A 22,024-nucleotide genomic window follows, 5' to 3' on the forward strand; every position below is an offset into this window, starting at 1 on the left:
AAAAGGAAGACCGTGATAGTGCATTCCCCATAGAAACAAAGAATGGAACAAAAGAATAATAGAGGCACCTCAACTTTTCCTTATTTATGTAGGACAGTCTTATAATATGCATCCAGATATCCTCCAGTCACACAAGCTGAAAATTGTTCCACTTTACTGCAGTTCTGGAACCAATCCTGTCTGTGTTCTGTGCACATCCAAAATTCCCACTGAATGACCTGCCCTGGGAGCAAGTTACCAGTGACCCAGGGCTGGGGCAGCAGTAGGATGCAGTTGAGGGCGAGGGGAGGGGGAGAGCCCAGAGCTGGGGTGGGGGGCAGCCAAAAATTTTTTTGCTTGGGGCAGCAAAAAACCTAGAGCCGGCCCTGAATGTAAGATGATTGACTATGATTCTGCAGTGCCATTGGGGTACATGGCACTTTACAGAAGTAGAGGCAGGAGAACCTCCCATATCTTCTTTTTTCACAGGCAAAACATAAATCTGTGTGGATTTATTCCCTCTAAAGTCCCATCCACATCACAAAAGTAGTGTTCTAGGAAATAATGGCTTTAAACATACTTTAAACATTGATTTAACGACCCCTTTTTTGTTCCTGTGTAGAAAGGGCAGAATTTAGTTAAAACAATTTCTGAAAAGCATCCAAAACTATCATCATCCAGCTGGGCAGATCCTTATACTTATGAAGATCTCTTAGCAAAGACAGCAATGCTTTAATGCCCTTTAACAGTGTTTGAGAGAATGTGATGCAGTTATTTATTCCAGGGTATTCACAATGGAGTCTGTTTTACATGCCTCACCCCGTATTACTCCATCTTACCATCTTCTATGTCAGTGGTCTCCAAAGTGGGGTGCGCAAGATGATCCATTGGGGGGTGTGTGGCAGGAGGAGCGCCGCTGGAGCAAAAGGGCAGCATGGCAGGAGGAGCGCTGCTGGGGGGGAAAAAAAAAAGGGTGGTTGGAGGAGCGCTGCCCTAAGATTGGCTGGAATGCCGCCCCTTACAGTGTGCCATCCCAGGCACGTGCTTCCTACCCTGGTGCCTGGAGCCAGCCCTGCAAGGTACAGAAACTCCTCACTTAACATCCTCGTTTAAAGTTGTGCAATGCTCCCTTATAACGTCCTCTTCTTCGCCTCCTCTCCCTTCCTTCCTCCCTCCCAGGGCTCCCCCCGCCGCCAAACAGCTGTTTGGTAGTGCATAGGACTTTCTGAGAGGGAGGGCGGGAGGGAGCAGGGAAGCTGCCCCCACCCCCACCCCCCCAGCCAGGCAGGGCCACCCGGAATGCAGGTCTGAGTCCTCTGGCCCATGGAGGAGTGGGGCAGCCAGCAGCCGGAAAGAAGCGGTGCTTTCCCCTTCAAAGCCAGCCGGAGAGAAGGGGCTCTTTGACGGGGAAAATGCCGCTTCTCTCTGGCTGCTGGCTGCGCGGCTGCCCCTGCTCCTCCTGCAGGCCAGGGCCCCGGGGCTCCCTTAGCCCAGGGCCCTGCAGCCCATAAAGCCCCTGCATTCCGGGTGGCCCTGCCTGATGGGGGCAGCTCCCAAAATGGTGGCTCCCAGAATCGTGGCCATGGAAGTGGTGCTGCGCTGCGCAGAGCCACCTGCACACCCCCTGCACCAAACAGGCGCTGCCTCGGGTAAGTGCTCTGCACCTCCTGCCTGCCCCACCCCTGAGCCTCCTCCCGCATCCTCACCCTGAGCGCCTTTCCACACCCTAACTCCCTGCCAGACCTCACATCCCCACCCTGAGCGCCCTCCCACACCCTAACTCGCTCCCAGACCCTGCACCCCAACTCTGAGCTCCCTTCCACACCTTAACTCCCTCCCAGACCCTGCACCCCCATCCTCAGCGCCCTCCCGCACCCTAACCCTAATTCAGACCTTCGAATCGCTATATCACAAAGTGATAAACCAAGATTTTCAGAAATAATGAAGCATATTCAGTCACATTGCTCTTACTAAAAATATTATTATTAATAATAATAATTTTTTGTGAGAGCAAAAAGGTTTTTTCTGCTGTTAATAAATAAAATAAAAATTATTTTAAAAATATTGTTTATTTCATCTTTATTTCATCCTTCTTTAATTTCTATTTTTTGTGTATGTTTTGTAATGTACATAATATATTAGTACAGTAGTACATTTATATAATTTACACATAAATAAATATACATATATTGGGGATGGTGCTCAACATTTTTTTACTGATGGGGTGCGAGACCATTGTTCTATGTAACCGGGTATATAGATAGAATGACTCCATGGCACTGTGGGGTGTGGTCTGACAGCCTTGTTAGCTCGTTGAACACATACTTTCACGTTGCATCTGCCATTTTCAGAGAAAGAATAGATGTACCTGGAATAGACACCATCATTCTTGAGAATGTCTGACTCTAGACATACAAAACAACAGAATTAGCAGAAAGAAATTACTGCATTAGTTAGTTCTTCATTGTTAGAAGGAAACTCAAAGGCAACGACAAGGGAAAATTTTGCTCTGACTTATAATCCATGCAACTCCATTGACTTTGGTGCTGTACAAAATCAGAGAATAATTTTGTCCAGGCTGTTTATAAAGTGACCAAGAGAATGTGTGACAGATTTTCGTTACCAATCTGCCTGGGCCACAGTTGATCAGCTGGGCCACAGGATCGTTTGGGAAGGGGATGACGTAACACACCAAGTGTTTAAATTTTAAAGCTTTATTAATAAAATACATCAGAGAGTGCTGGGAACGCTCCCACGTTACTCAGAGGAAGAAAGAAAACATTAATGCTCCAAGCCTTCACCCACTTTCATACTCACATATGCACTACCCAAGACTGGCCAGGCCTGGGTGTAATGTAAGAAGAAGAGGGGGAGGGGCGGATGGGAGTTCTTGCCCTGGGCCCAGGTCATCTGGGGAATCCACTGTAATCTCCAAATTGCTCCAACTCTCGGGAGGGTTTTTAAGTCCTGGGTTCCTTTGGGGGTGTTGTCGTCCAGGGCCCTCTGTGCCTGGTGCTCATTGTACCAGTCCCAATCGGCTTGCTGTGGCCTTCTTGGCTTCCCAAAACACACTGGCTCTGGAGAATTTGTTATCCCTTCTGTTGGCCTTCACCGTTGCCGTTTCATTCGCTCTGTTTTTGCTGCTATCTTTCCAGCTCTGCTCACTTAGTTCTCCTCTCTTCTTATGACTGGGCAGCTGTACATTTCTCGTCTGTAGATTTCTCGTCGAGCCCATGACCTTGGGCCAGGGCCAGCGTCTTATCTTCACACGGAGCTAGCTAAAGTGCCGAGTTAACCCGTTCTCTGCTTTTTTCCTTCTTCCCCGCTATTCTTGGCCTCTCGTACTCCTGCAAAGGAATCTTCTATTCCCCACTCACACACCTTTGACTCTCCCCAAAATGCTTTGTGATGCTTTCAACAGCGTTAGCTGCATACAGTGTTGATCTGCCTTCCCCGGTGACTCCCTGAGGGAGGGGGCCATTGGGCTGTGATAAATGCAATTGGAAACTAGAATCCTTGCTTATCACCCTGAGGGATACTGACTCAGAGAGCAGCTGATTTCTTAGCCTGGGAGAGTTAAGGGATTTTTATTTCCTGGGCCTATTGCTTCCCAGCATGGATGATTATACAACTATATCATTAAAGCTAAGTTAGCCAAAGTCAGACCACCGTAAGAAAAAGGCCACAGAATGAAACCACAATGCTCCTTTAAAAGACAACGATGCAAGTATTATGCTTTCAATAGGCAGGCATGGTTGTGCAACTGGAGGGAGCTCCTGAGAGGTCTTTATTAAAATTCTGCCAAAAACTTGGGATGATTTTTCTGTATATGATGGCGCTTACTTCCTTTTTGTATACGGCTAACCCATCACTTTTGGAGATAACTTTTCTCGGGCCTCACAAAGAACATACATTTTGCCTTGGAATAGATATTTTTCAAGAAATTTCCCAGATTACCTCCATTTAAATCTTCATCCACAACCAACTCTTCAAAAAACTCCTGTGCTACACTATCAGTTATACCTAACACATTTTTCATTAACTAAGTATACCCATTTCCATTAAAGCACGGGTAATCAAAGTTTGTTAGCTAATTTGGAGTTTCTCTTTCTTGACTGGTTATGAGAAAAAGATAGATTCCTACTTCCCACACACTATCTTCCTGTAAGCACATATACACTCGTAATATACACTCATAATACACTCGCATTTGCGGTGACAAATATTTATGGGAATCCTTGTTAATTATTAGCTGCACTTTGCTGTTGGCAGATGATGACTTGATGTGAACTATGAACCAAATATAACCCTAGTTACAACCTGTTCTGGAAGGCCATGCACATCAGCAAAAGACAGCCCAAAGCACATTTGTTCCCCTGGCTATACACCATTAAAATCAGCGCAGATATCAGAAAGCCAAATGTGTGTATGATTCAGTAGTAATTGTAGTCGAATATACTGCATATAACAGATGGCAAAGCAAGAGCACCACTCACATTAAAATCTTTACTCTTCCTAGGCGCCTCTCAGAAATTAACATAAGAACGGCCATACTGGGTCAGACCAAAGTTCCATTCAGCCCAGTATCCTGTCTACCAACAGGGCCAATGCCAGGTGCTCCAGAGGGGGTGAACCTAACAGGTAATGATCAAGTGATCTCTCTCCTGCCATCCATCTCCATCCTCTGACAAACAGAGGCTAGGGACACCATTCCTTACTCATCCTGGCTAGTGGCCATTAATGGACTTCACCTCCATGAATTTATCTAGTTCTCTTTTAAACCTGGTTATAGTCCTAGCTTTCAGAACCTCCTCAGGCAAGGAGTTCTACAGGTTGACTGTGTGCTGTGTGAAGAAGAACTTCCTTTTATTTGTTTTAAAACTGCTGCCCATTAATTTAATTTGGTGGCCCCTAGTTCTTATATTATGAGAACAGATAAATAACATTTCCTTATTCACTTTCTCCACACCACTCATGATTTTATGTACCTCTATCATATCCCCCCTTAGTCTCTTCTTTTCCAAGCTGAAAAGTCCTAGCCTCTTTAATCTCTCCTCATATGGGACCCATTCCAAACCCCTAATCATTTTAGTTGCCCTTTTCTGAACTTTTTCTAATGCCGGTATATCTTTTTTGAGATGAGGAGACCACATCTGTACACAGTATTCAAGATGTGGGTGTACCATGGATTTATATAAGGGCAATAAGATATTCTCTGTCTTATTCTCTATCCCTTTTTGAATGATTCCTAACATCCTGTTTGCTTTTTTGACTGCCGCTGCACACTGCGTGGACGACTTCAGAGAACTATTCACAGTGACTCCCAAGATCTCTTTCCTGATTAGTTGTAGCTAAATTAGCCCCCATCATATTGTATGTATAGTTGGGGTTATGTTTTCCAATGTGCGTTACTTTACATTTATCCACATTAAATTTCATTTGCCATTTTGTTGCCCAATCACTTAGTTTTGTGAGATCTTTTTGAAGTTCTTCTCAGTCTGCTTTGGTATTAACTATCTTGAGCAGTTTAGTATCATCTGCAAACTTTGCCACCTCACTGTTTACCCCTTTCTCCAGATCATTTATGAATAAGTTGAATAGAATTGGTCCTAGGACTGACCCTTGGGGAACACCACTAGTTACCCCTCTCCATTCTGAAAATTTACCATTTATTCCTACCCTCTGTTCCCTGTCTTTTAACCAGTTCTCAATCCATGAAAGGAGCTTCCCTCTTATCCCATGACAACTTAATTTACGTAAGAGCCTTTGGTAAGGGATCTTGTCAAAGGCTTTCTGGAAATCTAAGTACACTATGTCCACTGGATCCCCCTTGTCCACATGTTTGTTGACCCATTCAAAGAACTCTAATAGATTATTAAGACATGATTTCCCTTTACAGAAACCATGTTGACTTTTGCCCAACAAGTTATGTTCTTCTATGTGTCTGACAATTTTATTCTTTACTATTGTTTCAACTTATTTTCCCGGTACTGACTTTAGACTTACTGGTCTGTAATTGCCAAGATTACCTCTAGAGCCTTTTTTAAAAATTGGCATTACATTGGCTATCTTCCAGTCATTCAGCACAGAAGCCGATTTAAAGGACGGGTTACAAACCATAGTTAATAGTTCTGCAATTTCACATTTGAGTTCTTTCAGAACTCTTGGGTGAATGCCATCTGGTCCCAGTGACTTGTTACTATTAAGTTTATCAATTAATTCCCAAATCTCCTCTAATGACACCCATTCTGTGACAATTCCTCAGATTTGTCACCTACAAAAGATGGCTTAGGTTTGGGAATCTCCCTAACATCCTCAGCCGTGAAGACTGAAGCAAATAATTCATTTAGTTTCTCCGGAATGACTTTATCATCTTTAAGTGCTCCTTTTGCATTTCGATCGTCCTGGGGTTCCACTGGTTGTTTAGCAGGCTTCCTGATTCTGATATACTTAAAAAGATTTTGTTATTACCTTTTGAGTTGTTGGCTAGCTGTTCTTCAAACTCCTTTTTGGCATTTCTTATTACATTTTTACACTTAATTTGGCAGGGTTTATGCTCCTTTCTATTTATCACTAGGATTTTGACTTCCACTTTTTAAAAGATGCCTTTTTATCTCTCACTGCTTCTTTTACATGGTTGTTAAGCCACGGTGGCTCTTTTTTAGTTCTTTTACTGTGTTTTTTAATTTGGGGTATACATTTAAGTTGGGCCTCTATTATGGTGTCTTTGAAAAGTGTCCATGCTGCTTGCAGGGATTTCACTCTAGTCACTGTACCTTTTAATTTCTGTTTAACTAACCTCCTCATTTTTGCATAGTTCCCCTTTCTGAAATTAAATGCCACTGCTGCAAATCCTACCTTGACGCCTCAACGTGGCGCAGCAGTGACCCTGGCTGTTTGACAGCGATGGTAGCAGAGTGCATTCTCCAGCAGGTCTAACCATGCTATCAAGGTGTCAGCCCAGCGAGGGGGTTGCTTCCTTTGTGGAGGAGAGTATAGTTCCTCTTTCTGAGGCTGTAAGCTAGCTAAGTTGAGGAGGTAAACATGTCACTGACAGCCCAGCCAGTGAATGGCTGAAAACAATGGCTAGAACAATAATGGCTAGAACAACGTGGAAAACCTCACTTCTCAGCACATCCCTCGATCCCCACTCCGGAGGCAGTGAAGCAGTGAGGTATTTGAACGGCGAGAGGCTGCAAAAGAATCTCAGGTGCTAGATCACCAAAAGGAAACCGGACAACTCTCTCAGTGTGCACTTATAACTGCAGAAAACTGATGAGGGAGGAATCAATAAACCATCTCATGGAGGAAAAGGCAAAACCAGCCTGAGATGTGCTGGGTGTTTGCAAAACATGACGAAAGAAGGAAATGGAGGTCAGCTGGAGGGACAGAAGCACGGTCATTTTAGGAAAAGGAGAAGGCATGAGGTCAGTTGGAGGAGTCGGATTCATCATAAACAAGGGATGGTCTTCAAAAATTGTCTCATGCCATTTGAAGTCATCGCGTATTGAGGTGCTTTACCTCCAATTGAACTGAAATAGTACCCTCAAAATCATCCGGATATGTGCTCCCACAAGTGCATGCAAAGATGATGATGTGGAAGGATTCTATCAGAAACTGAAGGAAACCCTCGTTCAGAGTTCCACATATACAATTGTGATGGGAGATTTTAACGCCAAGGTTGGAAGAGGGAAAGAGGGCGAAAGGTTCATATGAGGGTACGGTATTGGAGAATAAAACACATGAGGAAAATGACTAGCTATATTGGCAGAGATGAGGAGAATGTTCATTGGTAACACCTGGTTCCAAAAGAAGGCCAACAGAAGATGGACATGGATCGCACCAAACGTGAAGACAAAAAATGAAATCGATTACTTTCTGATCAATAGACGACGCATTGTGCAGGATATCTCAGTAGTGCCATCATTTAATATCGGTAGCGATCATCATCTACTGAGAGCTAGACTCATGTTTACCGTGAAGGTGGAGAAAAAGGTGCTGTGTATGGTGAACAGAAGGCACCAACTGGTAGCTTTCGATGAGGCAATCCTGAAGGAAAACATTTCTAGGGAAGATTGGAGCCTCCTGGATGACTGCAATGATGATTATGAGAACTTCAGTAAGAGACTGAAATGGTGTGTGAAATCAGCTGAACGTGAAAGACCTAGAAGAGCTAGCGGAAGAATCTCGGAGAATACAAAGACTTTATTGGAGAAGAGGAGGTAAATTAAAAGAAATGGTAGCGACAGACTTGAGTACTCCCTTCTCTGCAAGCTTATATGAATGAAGTTGAAGGAAGACTTCAAGAAATTTCAAACTGAACAGCTCCTAAAGGAAGCTGAAGATCGTAAAAGTCTCAAAATATGCAAATGGGAACTGACGTTGTACAGGTCATTATCGGCTTTGAAGAACAGGGACTGAGAATCAGTAACCGATTGAACAGAGATGGAGGCAATCTGCAGGGATTTCTATACCCAGCTGTTTGCATCCCATATAAACGTCGCAATGCCATCACTTCAACAAACCGATGAACACTTACTCCCGGTTCTCATTAGCGAAATCCTTCATGCAGTCCATCAAATGAAAGAGGGGAAGGCTCAAGATAAGGATGGTCTGACAGCAGAAGTGCTTAAGGTTCTGGCACAAAGGTTCAGCCGCTACCTGAAAATCCAGAAGATACCGTCCAGTTGGAAAGAGTCCAAATCCATCCTGTTGCATAAGAAAGGTGATCAAGAAAATCTAAAGAACTATTTCCCAATCTGCCTGCTTTCGCATATCTATAAATTGTTCACTAAAATAATAACAAATTGACTATCGCGAAACCTGAATGAACAGAAACCTAGAGAGCAGGCTGGCTTTTGAAGGAATTATTGCACGATAGACCACCTCTTCACTCTAAACTACCTACAAGAGTGTTCAAGGGAATATAAACTCCCTTTGTGCATTGCCTTCATGGACTACGAGAAGGCGTTTGACAGCTTAGAGACTAACGCCGTTCTTGAAGCTCTTTCAGGACAGGGCATCTGCGTGAAATATATCACATTACTAAAGAAAGAGAACTCTGGCTGCAGCATGGACATATTGCTGTTTGATACTCCCCTCCGAATCCCCATAGAAAAAGGTGTGAAACAAGGAGATACAGTTTCACCAAAATTATTCACAGCCTGTCTTGAATTGGTTTTTCAACGAGCAGATTTGAAAGGTGGCATTAATATTAATGGTGAGCGGCTAAACCATCTCAGGTTCGCATATGATATAGTGCTGATAGCCAAAAATACATCCCAGCTTGAGAGAGTGCTTAAAGAACTGAACGTGAAAAGTAGTCAAGTCAGATTAAAAATGAATCAGTTGAAAACGAAATAGATGAGATCACATGTTCTGCCAAGAACCCAAATAACTCTTGGAGGAGAGCAGATCCAAGAGGTTGATAAATACGTTTATTTGGGCCAAGAAGTCAACGTGCGCCATGATCAGAAAGGCGAAGTGGCATACAGAAAAAAATCTGGATGGTGCATATTCAATGACATCAAGGACATCCTCCAAGGAAAGATCAGCAAAACAACTTGTGCAAATCTTTTCAACTTGACCATGCTTCCAGCAATGTTATATGGCAGCGAAACATGGTCGCTGACAAAGATTGAAGAACATCAACTGTCTGTCACACACAGGGCGATGGAATGAACATTTTTGGACATTTCGCTCCGTGATTCATCCCCAATGAAATATTAGGCAGCAGTCTGGAGTGCGAGACGTTGTTGTTGAAAGCAGGCTCAGCAAAATGTGGTGGGCAGGACATGTGGCCTGACTCAGTGACAACAGATGGACCGCAGCTATATCTGAGTGGTATCTGCGAGAACTGAAACAGCCATGCGGTCAGCCTCCAAAGAGATGGGATGGTTTCCTAACAAGGAGATATGGGCAAGCATGGCGAAGGATGGCCAGAGCGAGAGAAAATTGGAAGACGTGTTGTGATCGGCTCAGTCTCAATTGATGAAGGACCGACAGTCTATGCAGTCTATGCAGTTGGGCTGTTGAGGTGTTCTTCCCACCACAGGAATGTTAAATGTTATTATATTATGGTCACTATTTCCAAGCGATCCTGTTATAGTTACCTCTTAGACCAAATCCTGTGCTCCACTCAGGACTAAATTGAGAATTGCCTCTCCCCTTGTGAGTTCCTGGACCAGCTGCTCCAAGAAACAGTCATTTAAAGTATCGAGAAATTTTGTCTCTGCATTTCATCCTGAGGTGACATGTACCCAATCAATATGGGGATAATTGAAATCCCCCACTATTATTGAGTTCTTTATTTTGATAGCCTCTCTAATCTCCCTTAGCATTTCATCGTCACTGTCACTATCAAATTGTGCTTTGAAATTGTTGAAAAGGATTCAACTGCCACACACTGCAGAAGCAAGAAGTTCAGTGTCATTTCTGAAGCAACAGCTTACCTCAATAAGGAGCACTGGGGGGGTGGGGTGGGGAAGACAGGGAAATAAGTAAAGAAAGGTCCAGAGGAAAACCTGAAAACAGGAAACACGTCTGCAAACAATTCTCAAGCATGGAGAATTCCCACAAGGAATTCCCTTATTCCCACATGGAGTCCCTCTGACATCAGCTGGATTGTGACTGAGGCCTTAGCTCTGAAGATGACAGCAGTGAGTAAATTAAATAAGTGGTGATGTAACTGGGGTTAGATTCATCATAGCTGTAAATGCTAGATAATTGTACAAAAGAAAATGCATAAATCACCTTTCAATATATAGAAATGTCATAAAACCATGAAGTGACCAACTGTCCACAGAAAACCTTTTCTTTATAATATATATGGTGTAGCACAGAGGCACACATCACTTCACAAAATACAAAGAGACTAATTTGTCACTGCCTTGCACCTTGCACAGCCATTTAAATCAGTGCAAAGCAAATGCATAATGGGTGTGAATGGTACTAAAGCAGAATGATGACGTTTTACATCTACTTCACATACATGCAAACGATTTCACCAGATGCAAGGCACTGGAGAATCAGGCTCAAGTTTCTTGCCCTTAGGAGCTTACAACACAACCACAGGCCCATACAACCAGCAACGGCTCCAGACACCAGTGCTCCAAGCGCGTGCCTGGGGTGGCAAGCCGCAGGGGGCGCCCTGCCGGTCCCTGCGAGGGCGGCAGTCAGGCAGCCTTCGGCGGCGCACCTGCGGGAGGTCCGCCGGTCCTGCAGATTTGGCGGCAATTTGGTGGCGGGTACGCCGAAGCCGCGGGACTGGCGGACCTCCTGCAGGCATGCTGCCAAATCTGCGGGACCGGGGACCTCCCGCAGGCAAGCTGCCGAAAGCCGCCTGCCTGCCATGCTTGGAGAGGCAAAAAAGCTAGAGCCGCCCCTGCATACAACTCACAACCCTGCTTCTATGGGTAACAAAGTTCAACAATTACTGACTCTTCCAGGTCTTCAGCTCCCTCTGTGAGCTGCTCCCTTACTCAGGGCTTAAGCCACTTCCCTAGTGGCTGGTGGGGGGACCCTATAAGTAGCACCAGCCTACTGCTTCCCTTTAACTACTTGCTATGTTTCCAGAGGCCTCTTCTTCCTTAGCCCGGGTACCTTCCTTGCTTTTCTGGATCCAGCCAGCATTGACCTGTCCAGCACTGCAGCCGGCCAGGAGCACCAACCTTGCTTTTCTAGATGTAACCAGCAACTAATCTGCTCTGGCCAGCACCTCCTCTTTTTAGGAGCCTGCTGAACTATTATTGGCTGCTCCCTGCAGCCTCTCTCTGAATGGCTGCTTCCCTGTGGCCTCTCTAGATAGCCTGGCGGACCTACCTCTACTGTTCCCTTTCCTGGGGCAGGGTGTGGTAGGACTGTGAAGCCTCCAGAAGTGCTTTGACATCTACGGATGAAATGCATTATACAAGAGCTGAGTATTCATTAATTAATTATTATTATTACAAGGGTGTGCAGGGACCATGCTTAGGAGCACTTTCTACTTCTATACAAAATGTGTATCTTTCACTCCATCCTGAGATGCCCTTGTAGCTAACCACTGCTAACTGGTGTGCAGCAGTACTGGTGGGCAGTCATGGTGTGACAGATTTTCGTTACCAATCTGCCTGGAGCGTCAGTTGATCAGGCTGACACCACAGGGTCGTTTAGGGAGGAGATGACGAAACACATCAAGTGTCTAGATTTTAAAGCTTTATTGATAAAATAATAAAATAACAGCAGCGAGTGCTGGGACTGTTCCCATGTCACTCAGGGGAAGAAAGGAAGCGTTAATGTCCCCAGACCCTAACCCACTTTCATACTCACACCCGCACTACCCAGACTGGCCAAGTCTTTGGGGTGGTTTCATTCCTGGTGCTCTTTGTAGTAGTCCAAACAGGCTTGCTACGGTCTCTTTTCCTTTTTCAAAACATCCTGGCTCCAGAGACTGTTTTTGGGGTTTTTTTTTTTTTTTTGGTCTTGGCTTTCACTGGTCTTGCTGTTGTTTTTGCAGCTCTGTGTCTCACTTAGTTCTTCTTTTTTCACAGCTGGTCGGGAGGGTTGGACTCCTCCCCCCACTTCTGTCTTGGCGGGTAGCAGCTGGTCTTGGGACTGAGCTTGTTAATTGCAGTGTTGAGTTAACTCGTTCTCTGCTTTTTTCTTTTTTTTCTCCCCCTCCATTCTGGCCTTTTGTGACCTACGGAAAAACCTTCCACTCTTCACTTACACACCTTTAACCCTCCCCAAAATGCTTTGCGATGCTTGCAACAGCGTTAGCAATATACAGTGCTGATCTGCCTTCCCAGGGGACTCCCTGTGGGGGGGGGGGGGCAATTGGGTTGTGACAATGGCCTCACCCACATGTCCTTTGGAACATACAGCACTGCCAACACTGAGCCTGAATCAAAGCTCATTGAAGTCAGGGAATCAGGCCCACTGTTAACAACCTCTCCTCTTCCACTCAGGAAACATAAGCAGCCAAATTATGGATGCCTCCTCTACAGATGTGTTGGAGGTAATTAGGGTTGCCAACCCTCCAGGATTGTCTGTGAGTCTCCAGGAATTAAAGATTAATTTTTAATTAAAGATTATGTCATGTGATGATACCTCCAGGAGTACATCCAACCAAAATTGGCAACCCTAAAGTGACTCACTACACCACATGGCCTGTGAGATCTTTGAGGTAAGATTGTCACTTACAATGTGTGTGAACGGTATCCAAAGAAGCCCAAATTGCAGTTCGGTCCTTGAGGCACTTGTGCAATATAAAGAAGAAAAAGAAAAGCAATGAGAACTGGTAGATAAAATGTGGATCTATCTTTGACTGTTGATCAGAGCACCCTGTTTGGTCTATTGGGTAAATGTTTGATTTTGGAAACATAATTGGAAGCATTTTGTATGTGTATTATGAAGATCCACTAGATGTCAGAATAACCAAAGCATGAAACTAATAGACAAGAACTCTACGAACAGGAGAACTAGGACCGGGATGTCTGTAGAACAATATTTATAATTTACAAAACTAAACTGGGAAATCATAGTGCCTTTACATGTAGAAGAGCAACTGTTAAATTCAATTTCTGACTTTCACTTCATGTTATAAAAAAATCATCTGGGAAACATAGAAACTGCACTAACCAATGAGACCCATGGTCCATCTGATCCCAGATACCTCTCTCAGACACGGTTTGTTTTCACTAGTGATTTGTAGTTAATATGTTGGTAAAAGCAAGCATGGACATTCCCCAAATGTTTGTTCAAGGCATAGGCCAAATGTGGTAACTACCTTGAGCTGTCAGTTAATTAATTTATACAAAATCATACCCATGTTAGCCAATACGTCTACATTGCTAAATATACTTCAGTGGAAGCAGTAAGAATCCCAAAAATGGACTGTGACATTCCCCAGGGTACAATCCGGACAGTTGAGGATACACAGCTACTCAACACTCCCATTGGGGTGCCTTTTACACTGCTTCACTGTGCGAACAACTACCCTGGCCTGTTTATACACAGACTCTAGCATTCAACCTCACTCCCAGCTGAATTATATGAGTGCTTCTAGCCAGCCACTCCTGAATTGTATTGCAGAGTGACACCAGTGAATTCCCAGTCCCAGACTTGTCCCCAGAAATGTACATCTTATACTGGCCAGCTCTTTCCTTCTGTACTTTACAAGCTTATAGAAAGTCCATCATTTCATAAATAGAAAAGGATATGCACAAACACTGCTATCTCAAATTAAGTTTCTCAAACACTTCAATCCAGACATCCACGGTTTAGATAAAACAAGTTTATTAACTACGGAAAGATAGATTTTAAGTTATTACAAATAATGAGGCAGAAAAGTCAGAATTGGTTACAAAGAAATAAAAGATAAATGCAAACTAATACCTAACTTAAACTAAATGAATTTAAAGCAAAAGGTTTCTCTCACCATATGGTTACAGCAGTCTGGCTGGATTCCTTCAGACAGGAGCACTCCCCCAATTCAATGATGCTTCTTTTGTCTTTCAACTGTTGTTGATGCCGTGAGGGGAGAGAGGTGATTTAGGGCCTCTGTTCCTCATTTTTATATCTTTTCCTCCTCTTCGAGAATCATCTTCATCTGGGGTTCAGGTGAAGCCAGTCTGTTTACATGGGAACCCCCAGCTGTGCCATTACCAAGATGTACAGTTCTTACTCCCGCCCTTCTTCATGCCAGCCACTTACCCCGTTGATAGTCCTTTTGATTGTGTTGACACCTGGCTGAGGCTTCTGTTTGCCTTTTGTCTCCGAGGAACTGGGCTGGGCTGCTTTCCCAGACTTGGAATATCCCTTAGTAACATCATACATAGAATCTTATGACTTTACATACAATGTTGCCACATATATTTTACCAGAACAATAATGCTCAGCGAATTATGAGTTTTCAGATGATACCTCACAAAGCATAGTTTGTACAAGATTTATCATAGTTTTGTAAAAGTGGTGAACAAAAAGAAAAACAGTGTGTCACATGGACAGTTATGGAATAATTAACCCATGGAAAAGTTCCTCTCTAGCCCCTCCCTTATAAAATAATTTCACCCCATCTAATGTAACTATGGATGTTTTCATTACCCATAGAATGGATGATCCTTTACCATTTCTGCAGTGTCACATCACACAGCATGATGTTGCAAGTTGGGCTTGCAGGAAATAGGAAAAATGAGTGAAAAGCCATTTTTTGAATAGCTTTTCCTCCTTGGTGCCACATGGAGTTGCTTCTATCGTATGCTGTGATAGGTGGCATTCCTGCTCATTTGGCATGTATTGTCTTCTCTTCTACTATTTTGCTTTTGTTCTTTTGTTAATAGTTTAGAATTGGAAGGTTGCACGTGTGATTGGTGATTATATCAGGAAGAAAGTGTTTTCCATATGCTCATTTGTGGATACTGTACGGCCCTGATCCTGATAACAGGTAAACACCTGCATAACTCTCCTCCCATGAGTAGAGTCGTGCACGTACGTAAGCATTTGCAGGCTCAGGGCCAACAGAGGTATATATTTTTGTTTCCTACTCACTGTACATAACTGAAAGGATGTGAAAGGGATGTATACAAATGACAGATTACAGATCTATCAAATGTTTTTTATAAAATCTCACATTCCTGATAGCTAAGCAACTGGAAAACAAAAATAGAAAGACATCGTTTTTGCTACTTTTTGTTAATAAGCACAGAATACCTAAAGTTGCAAAAATCTTGCAAGATTAGAATTAAATTATACTCTAGATTGTCATTTATACTCGTGTCTTACGCTACTGAGTACATGCTTTTAAACTCAGTAATTTGTCTATGTACATGTACTGTAACACAGCATAAAGTCATTGAAAGCAGAACAGAAATACACATAAATGCACATCTATTTTAAAGTCAATTCACTTAATTTTCAACTGTATTACAAAATTAAGTCTTCGCTTATATAATTTAAAAATCACAAACAGAACAAATTAGGATAGATTCCTACTGAGCTTTCATCTTAAAATTAGTTCTATTACATTCTGATCTCATCGAATCCCCTTCTATTTTTCTTGTGTAAAATGCAAACAGTTATACTTACAGCTATTAACAGAGCTGCTACACACCCAGCTACTATTAACACTATTGTTAAAACACTAATACCTTCATTGATAGCATCATCATTAGATGCACCATCAGGCGAGGATTCCTTTGGAGTAACAACCAGAGCTACTTGTGCTATAGTAGACACCTCTGAGGTCAGGGAGGCATTATCAACCGCACGTATTGCAAAGTAGATTATGGTGTCATTTTCTATGGTGAAATTTTCTGGTTTAAACTGAAATGATTCTTTGGTGCCGGAAGGTTTAGGTACCAGACTAGAGGTGTTCACAGAAATAGCATTCTCAAAGGTGTTTCTTAGGTCCAGAAGACTTTCACTCATTTTTATTATGTATCTTTCCGCTGGAAAAAGAGATGTATTCAGGTAAGAGTGTGTTAGTAATGCCTATTATACTATCTGTAAATGCAAGGACAGCACAAGGATTTGTAGAACAGTTTTGTATCTTTATTAGATGCTCCTGGGGGGAATTCTGCACCAAACAATTAACAATTGTGCACACACTATTTGAAAATTCTGCAAAATTCTGCATATTTTATTTATCAAAATAACACAATCTAATCATACCAGTTTCAACTATTTTGGCAATTTATTTTAGAATGTCTGTCAGCAAGTATGTCTGTAACAAGACAGACCAAAAAAGAAAGATTCTGGTATTTTTTTTTTGTGACAAATAGATTCCTTACTAGACTTATTAATACAGAACTTTGTGTAATTCATTTAAATTACAACACAGAACTGTATTTCCTGCACCTGTCAGAAGCAGTGGAAAAGCTTGGGGAGTCAGGGGCAACGGAGGAGCTGAGGGAGAGGGAAGGAGCCTAGAAGTGAAGGGGGGGGGAGAAGGTTTTTTTTGGATGGGAATGAGATTGCTAGGGAGTTGGGAAGCCTCCCCCATGCAGACCCTCACTGACCCCAAGCCTCTCCCATTCAGCCAGGCTCATCTGCCCCTGTTCCTGCACCCCTCCCATCCCCAGGGGTCTCCGCAGCCCCCTTCCCCCCTCCCCAGTCCCAGTGCTGTCACCCCACTAGCTCCTCAGCCCATGCCCCAGTCTGTCCCACCACTAGCAATTCTGAACCCGTGTCTTATCCCCACTCTGTCCTAACCTGGATCCATGGGCAAGGTGCGGTGATGAACCTTTATTCCTGGGGGAATTCTGCAGCACTGGGCATAGAATTGTGTATTTTCCTGCATAAAATACATTTTGCCTAAGAACAGCTGCAGTTCTTCCTTGTGCCCACCAGAGGGCACTGTGGTTCATGAACAGCCAGCATGAATGCGGCAGGCTGTTTTGGCAACACAGCGGCCTCCGGTGGACATAAGGTGGAACTGAAGCACTCCTTAGGCAAAATGTTTTTTATGTGGGAAAATACAAAAATATGTGAGACAGAGGAATTCTGTGCATTCGCAGATGCACAGAATTCCCCGAGGAGTAATCCTTCCAACTGAGGTTATTCTTCCATTGCTGGCTACTCTAGCTATAAGGCTGTTTTGAGCCAGATGAGAAGTGCAAAGTAGCCACGTATCAGAACCTAGGCTAGTGCTTTGGGGATTTAATGGAGTTGTTGGTTTGTTCCCTGATGAACTGGTTGCCAAAAGCTGTAGGCATATGTAAAAATTTTAATCTGAAGCTGCTGTCCGTGTGACTGTAGGTTGCCTCTCTTAACCTCTCTGTGACTTGTGCTGATGTGCTGACTGTAACATAACAGAGTCACGGGACCTGGTTATAACATATTTAAAATGTGTATTATAGAGGAGATCTGGCTGTGTCCCCATAAATGGACTAAAGCCTTGGATGGTCCATGGTGTAACTGGGCCCCCTGATTTATGTATAGTTCCAGTGTAGACAGGGGCTAAACTGGGGAAGAGTCAATGGTGAGTGTGTTTTTGATTTAATTCGTTTGCCTTTGTAAACTAGTATTGGCTGATTGTATAAAAGTTTTGCATTTCTGCTGTAAAAGTCTCAGGGTTTGGGAATATTACATTTTTCTCATACATTTTTTGAAGGATTAAGAGGGACTAACTTTAATATCATATTGACCAGGTAATTTATGGGTTACACAGGCCTGGTTTACACTAGGAAATTTTAGAGAGAAGATCTAGTGGAGGCCAGGCCATAATGATGGTGAAATTTTGCAGATGGTGTAGGAGCAGGATTTTATAAATGTACTATGAGAATTAATGTATGATTTGAATTCATCATGCCAGACACCCTTTTTGAATAGTAGAAAGGAATGACACTCTGGGTCTATGGAATTCTGTTTCCCATATGCATTACAAATTGGGCCCTTTTTAGTTCTTTGTTTTAAGGTTTAGATAGTAAGAGTCAGGATCCTCTATTGTGTCTGTGTTAAGTAGATTAGAGGAACGTTGAAGGCCTGGGCGTCAATGTGATTTGTTTTGGTTATAAAACTTAGCAAGGTTTAATTTACAATGTCTTTTTGCTCGATATAAAATACTGCTGTTTGTATTCTCAAAGGTCTCTGTAAAAGATTGTTTGTGTGAATGAGGAATGCATGCATCAGGAAAAGGTAAGGTGTGAAGGCCATTGTTAAACAGATGGTTCAAGAAAGGTGGAGCAAAGACACTTATCGAGACTTATTGACGCCAGAGAACCATCAAACAAATCCATGATTGAGGAAGGGCAGATTGACGACTGTGAGGTGGAAACTGGCACCCCTAAGGACAGGACAATTGATTAAATCGAAACCAGGACAGGATGACCCTCTTGGAGGTGTATTGGAATGTTTACATCAAAAGATAACACCAATTAAGGAGTAACAGATCATAAACTGACAAAGCAAAATCCATTGACTTCAACAGAGAAAAAAGACTACAAGAACAGGGTGCTTTGCCATGGGACTTTGGGTTCATCTTGCCACTACTCCAGGAGCATCAGATCGCAACCAACAGAGCCTGGCTCCCCTCTGTGACCAATCTATCTGGCCACTAGATTGATCCAGGCTCTGGACTGGTAACTATAAACATTGACTGGCAGGACTGCGTGCATGATGTGTGTGTGTGTGTGTATGTGAAAAGCATATGCTAACCACTGTATGCTCAATAAATGCGGCGTGTTGCCTTCTCCCCTATAAAAGATTTTGTATGCTTTGTTTAAGCATAACAATGGGAAAGATACAACTCTTGTCCTCTGCTTGGCAGGCTCATCATATGTAATTTCAAATAACTGACAATACTGCATCACTTCCAGCTGACTAAAACAAAACTTCACCTTACCTTGTCCCTCATCCAAGTCATTCCCGGGAGCTGTCCAAGACAAGTGAATTTTATCTTTTTCATACTGAGCCTCAAGATCAACAATTTTACAGGGTGGGAACACATCAGTAGTTTCTCCTGAAGGCACATTCTTCACTACAAAAGAACCTCCTGATGCAACTCTGTTGAAACTTCCTAGCTTTGCTTGAATTTCATCATCACTAACTTCAGGTCTCGGTGCATTCATTTTGATGTCACCTGCCCCAAAAGAAAAAAAAATGCTCATGCTATTTGAACATTACAAAACTCATAACACACTTTCTTTTTATCTAGCATTCCTTCTTGTTTAATCTACTTTTTTTCTTTGGTTTATTCAAACATAGTGCAAAAATTAGTGCAGCTCAGACAGAAAACAAAGTGAACTTCAGGATCCTGTATCCTTGCACAAAACTAAGGCAGACCCCAAAAGCAAACCAGATTTCGGGGTCAGTTGAAAGTAGCAACAGTGCCTATTATCAGGTAGGATGATTAAGGTATTGAGCAGGTGTCAGTGGGAAGTGGTTGTGATAAGGTAACTTTCACCCATTCCTTCCTAGGCAGCAACAGAATTACAACTTCGGAGGCATTTCCTTACTTTTTTGGGTTTAAGTTGGACACATTTTTACGTAGACTTTTTAAATTCAGTATATTCTAAGTTTCCAGAAATACAGAAAATTCTGTCTGTGTACACACGTGCAAGAAAGAGAGGATATGAAATGTAAAAACTAACATTGATCCACCATTAAGGTTGAGAAATCAGGCAGTCAAAAGTCAAGACATTCCAAAACCTAAGTTTTCTACCACCATATTTTTTATAGTCATGTTGCACAATTTGTCTGGGTCTTTTTGGTAATGGCAAAATAACATTAAGGTTTATATTTAAAAAGGAAAACAGGCATAGGAAATACTATGTTCTGCAATGTAGCCAAGTGAACAGTGAGGTACAAATCTTAACTGTTGGAACTTCCTGAGGTTTTTGGTGCCTTACAGCTCAATCTTAGAGAGTGGTCCTTACTCAGTAGAGCTGCCACTCTATGTACCTAGAATCAGATTAAATGACAAAAAGTCAGTTACTATTTTTCCCCAAACCAAGTTTCATCTGCAGGGCCAACTGTTCAAATATTCTCTTCAAAATACGTCCCCTGTACAATCCCACTGATGGCCATAGCGTTGTATAGATGTAAGTGAGTATGGCATTTGGGCTGCAGATTATGGAGACAATGCACAAACCAGAAAGAACACAACTTAATATTCAGAACCTAAGCTGAGTGTGCAGGGCTGGGAGTTAGAACAGCTGTGTTGCTAACCTCTAACTAGCACAAATTTGTTCTGGAGCGATTGAGACACAAGTGTAGAATTCCACAATACTAATTTTACAAAGACACTTCAGAATAAAGCCATATTTTAACGATGAATTAATTGTATTTTTGTACATAATTTCCCTGGGGATTTTACATCAAAATAGAAATGCAAAAATAAGGGAAAGAGGAAAAAATATATGAAGTCACAACACACTCGTAACAGACTCATTGAAAAAGTATCATTAACTGATTGATAAGGCTTAAGCAGTACAATCTTAATAGCAGCATTCATACCTTTGCTTTCTAGAACTGAGAAGCTTTAGCACACACATGCCTAGTGGAAAGAGTCCTGAACAATGTGTCCAGAAAACTCAACAGAAGAACAGAAGAAATGTGGATGCATTAAACTGATAACTTTAAACTTTCATAACTTTGAAACTGATTCCCTGAAACCTCATTTTTAAGTCCCAGTGAAACATACAAATTTATACCCAGTGCTCATATATAGCAAAAATACTGTGGTTCCAGCGACTGTTTTCTAAAAGTATAAACAATAGTGGAAAAGATACACGTAACAAACGTTAAGGTTAAAAACCTTTTTGTGACGCTAAATGATCTCCCATTCACCCATATTTTTACAGAGAGAGAGAGAGAGAGAGAGAGAGAGAGAGTATTTTCTATTTCATGAATGTTCCTTACCATTTTCTATGTAGCCTGGAACATACAAGGCTCGGCTCTGCCTGCGGCCAAGTCTGACAGTCTGATTTCTCCCCTGGATATGCACTTTAAAGTTGTATCTACCATTTCCCTTGAAAGAGGTAAAGTACTTTGAATAGATTCCATCATTCTTCATAATATCAGCACCTAGACAAACAAATAGTAATAATTAACCATCCAAACAAGGTACCTTTGTTAAGCAAGGGCATTTTGTGCTGTTCAGTTCAGAAACACATAGGGCCTACTCCTTCTATTGAAATCAAGAAGAGCTTTGATATGGACTTAGGTGAAAACAGGATCGGTCCCATTGTGGGGACATGAGCTCATTACATATTACAATATAGCATTAAAACATGTTACTGTGTATTTACTGTTGTTTCCAATAGTAACCAATAGGCCAGTAGTTCTCAACGACTTCTTAGTAGTTCACCATACTGGTCTGATCTGTGGAGCCCTTCTTGGTTTGAGATTGAAGCAATGCTGGAATGTGGGGAGGAAAGGGTCTACAGTTTGCATGACATGGTTCAGATAATGGAGAAGTTGGAGAACAACAGAACTGTGCGTTTGAATCACATCACCTCTGTAGGCACAGTAGATTGGAAAAGGAGAATAATAATCTATGTAATTCATACTTTCGAAGGAGATATTTTTAACATAGCTATACTGCCTACATAGCATGTGACAAGCTATA

General features: G+C 42.5%; 1 protein-coding gene across 1 annotated transcript in view; it reads right to left on the reverse strand.

Moving 5' to 3' along the window:
- Nucleotides 1-22,024, reverse strand: part of LOC117882099 (calcium-activated chloride channel regulator 1-like) — a 50,337-nt gene that overhangs the window by 21,287 nt on the left and 7,026 nt on the right. Inside the window, exon 7 of the mRNA XM_034780080.1 lies at nt 21,316-21,480. Within this exon, the coding sequence (XP_034635971.1) occupies nt 21,316-21,480 (165 nt within the window). The remainder of the gene's footprint in view (nt 1-21,315; nt 21,481-22,024) is intronic.

Source organism: Trachemys scripta, chromosome 8 (genome assembly GCF_013100865.1).
Source record: "Trachemys scripta elegans isolate TJP31775 chromosome 8, CAS_Tse_1.0, whole genome shotgun sequence".
NCBI classification, from domain to species: Eukaryota; Metazoa; Chordata; order Testudines; family Emydidae; genus Trachemys; species Trachemys scripta.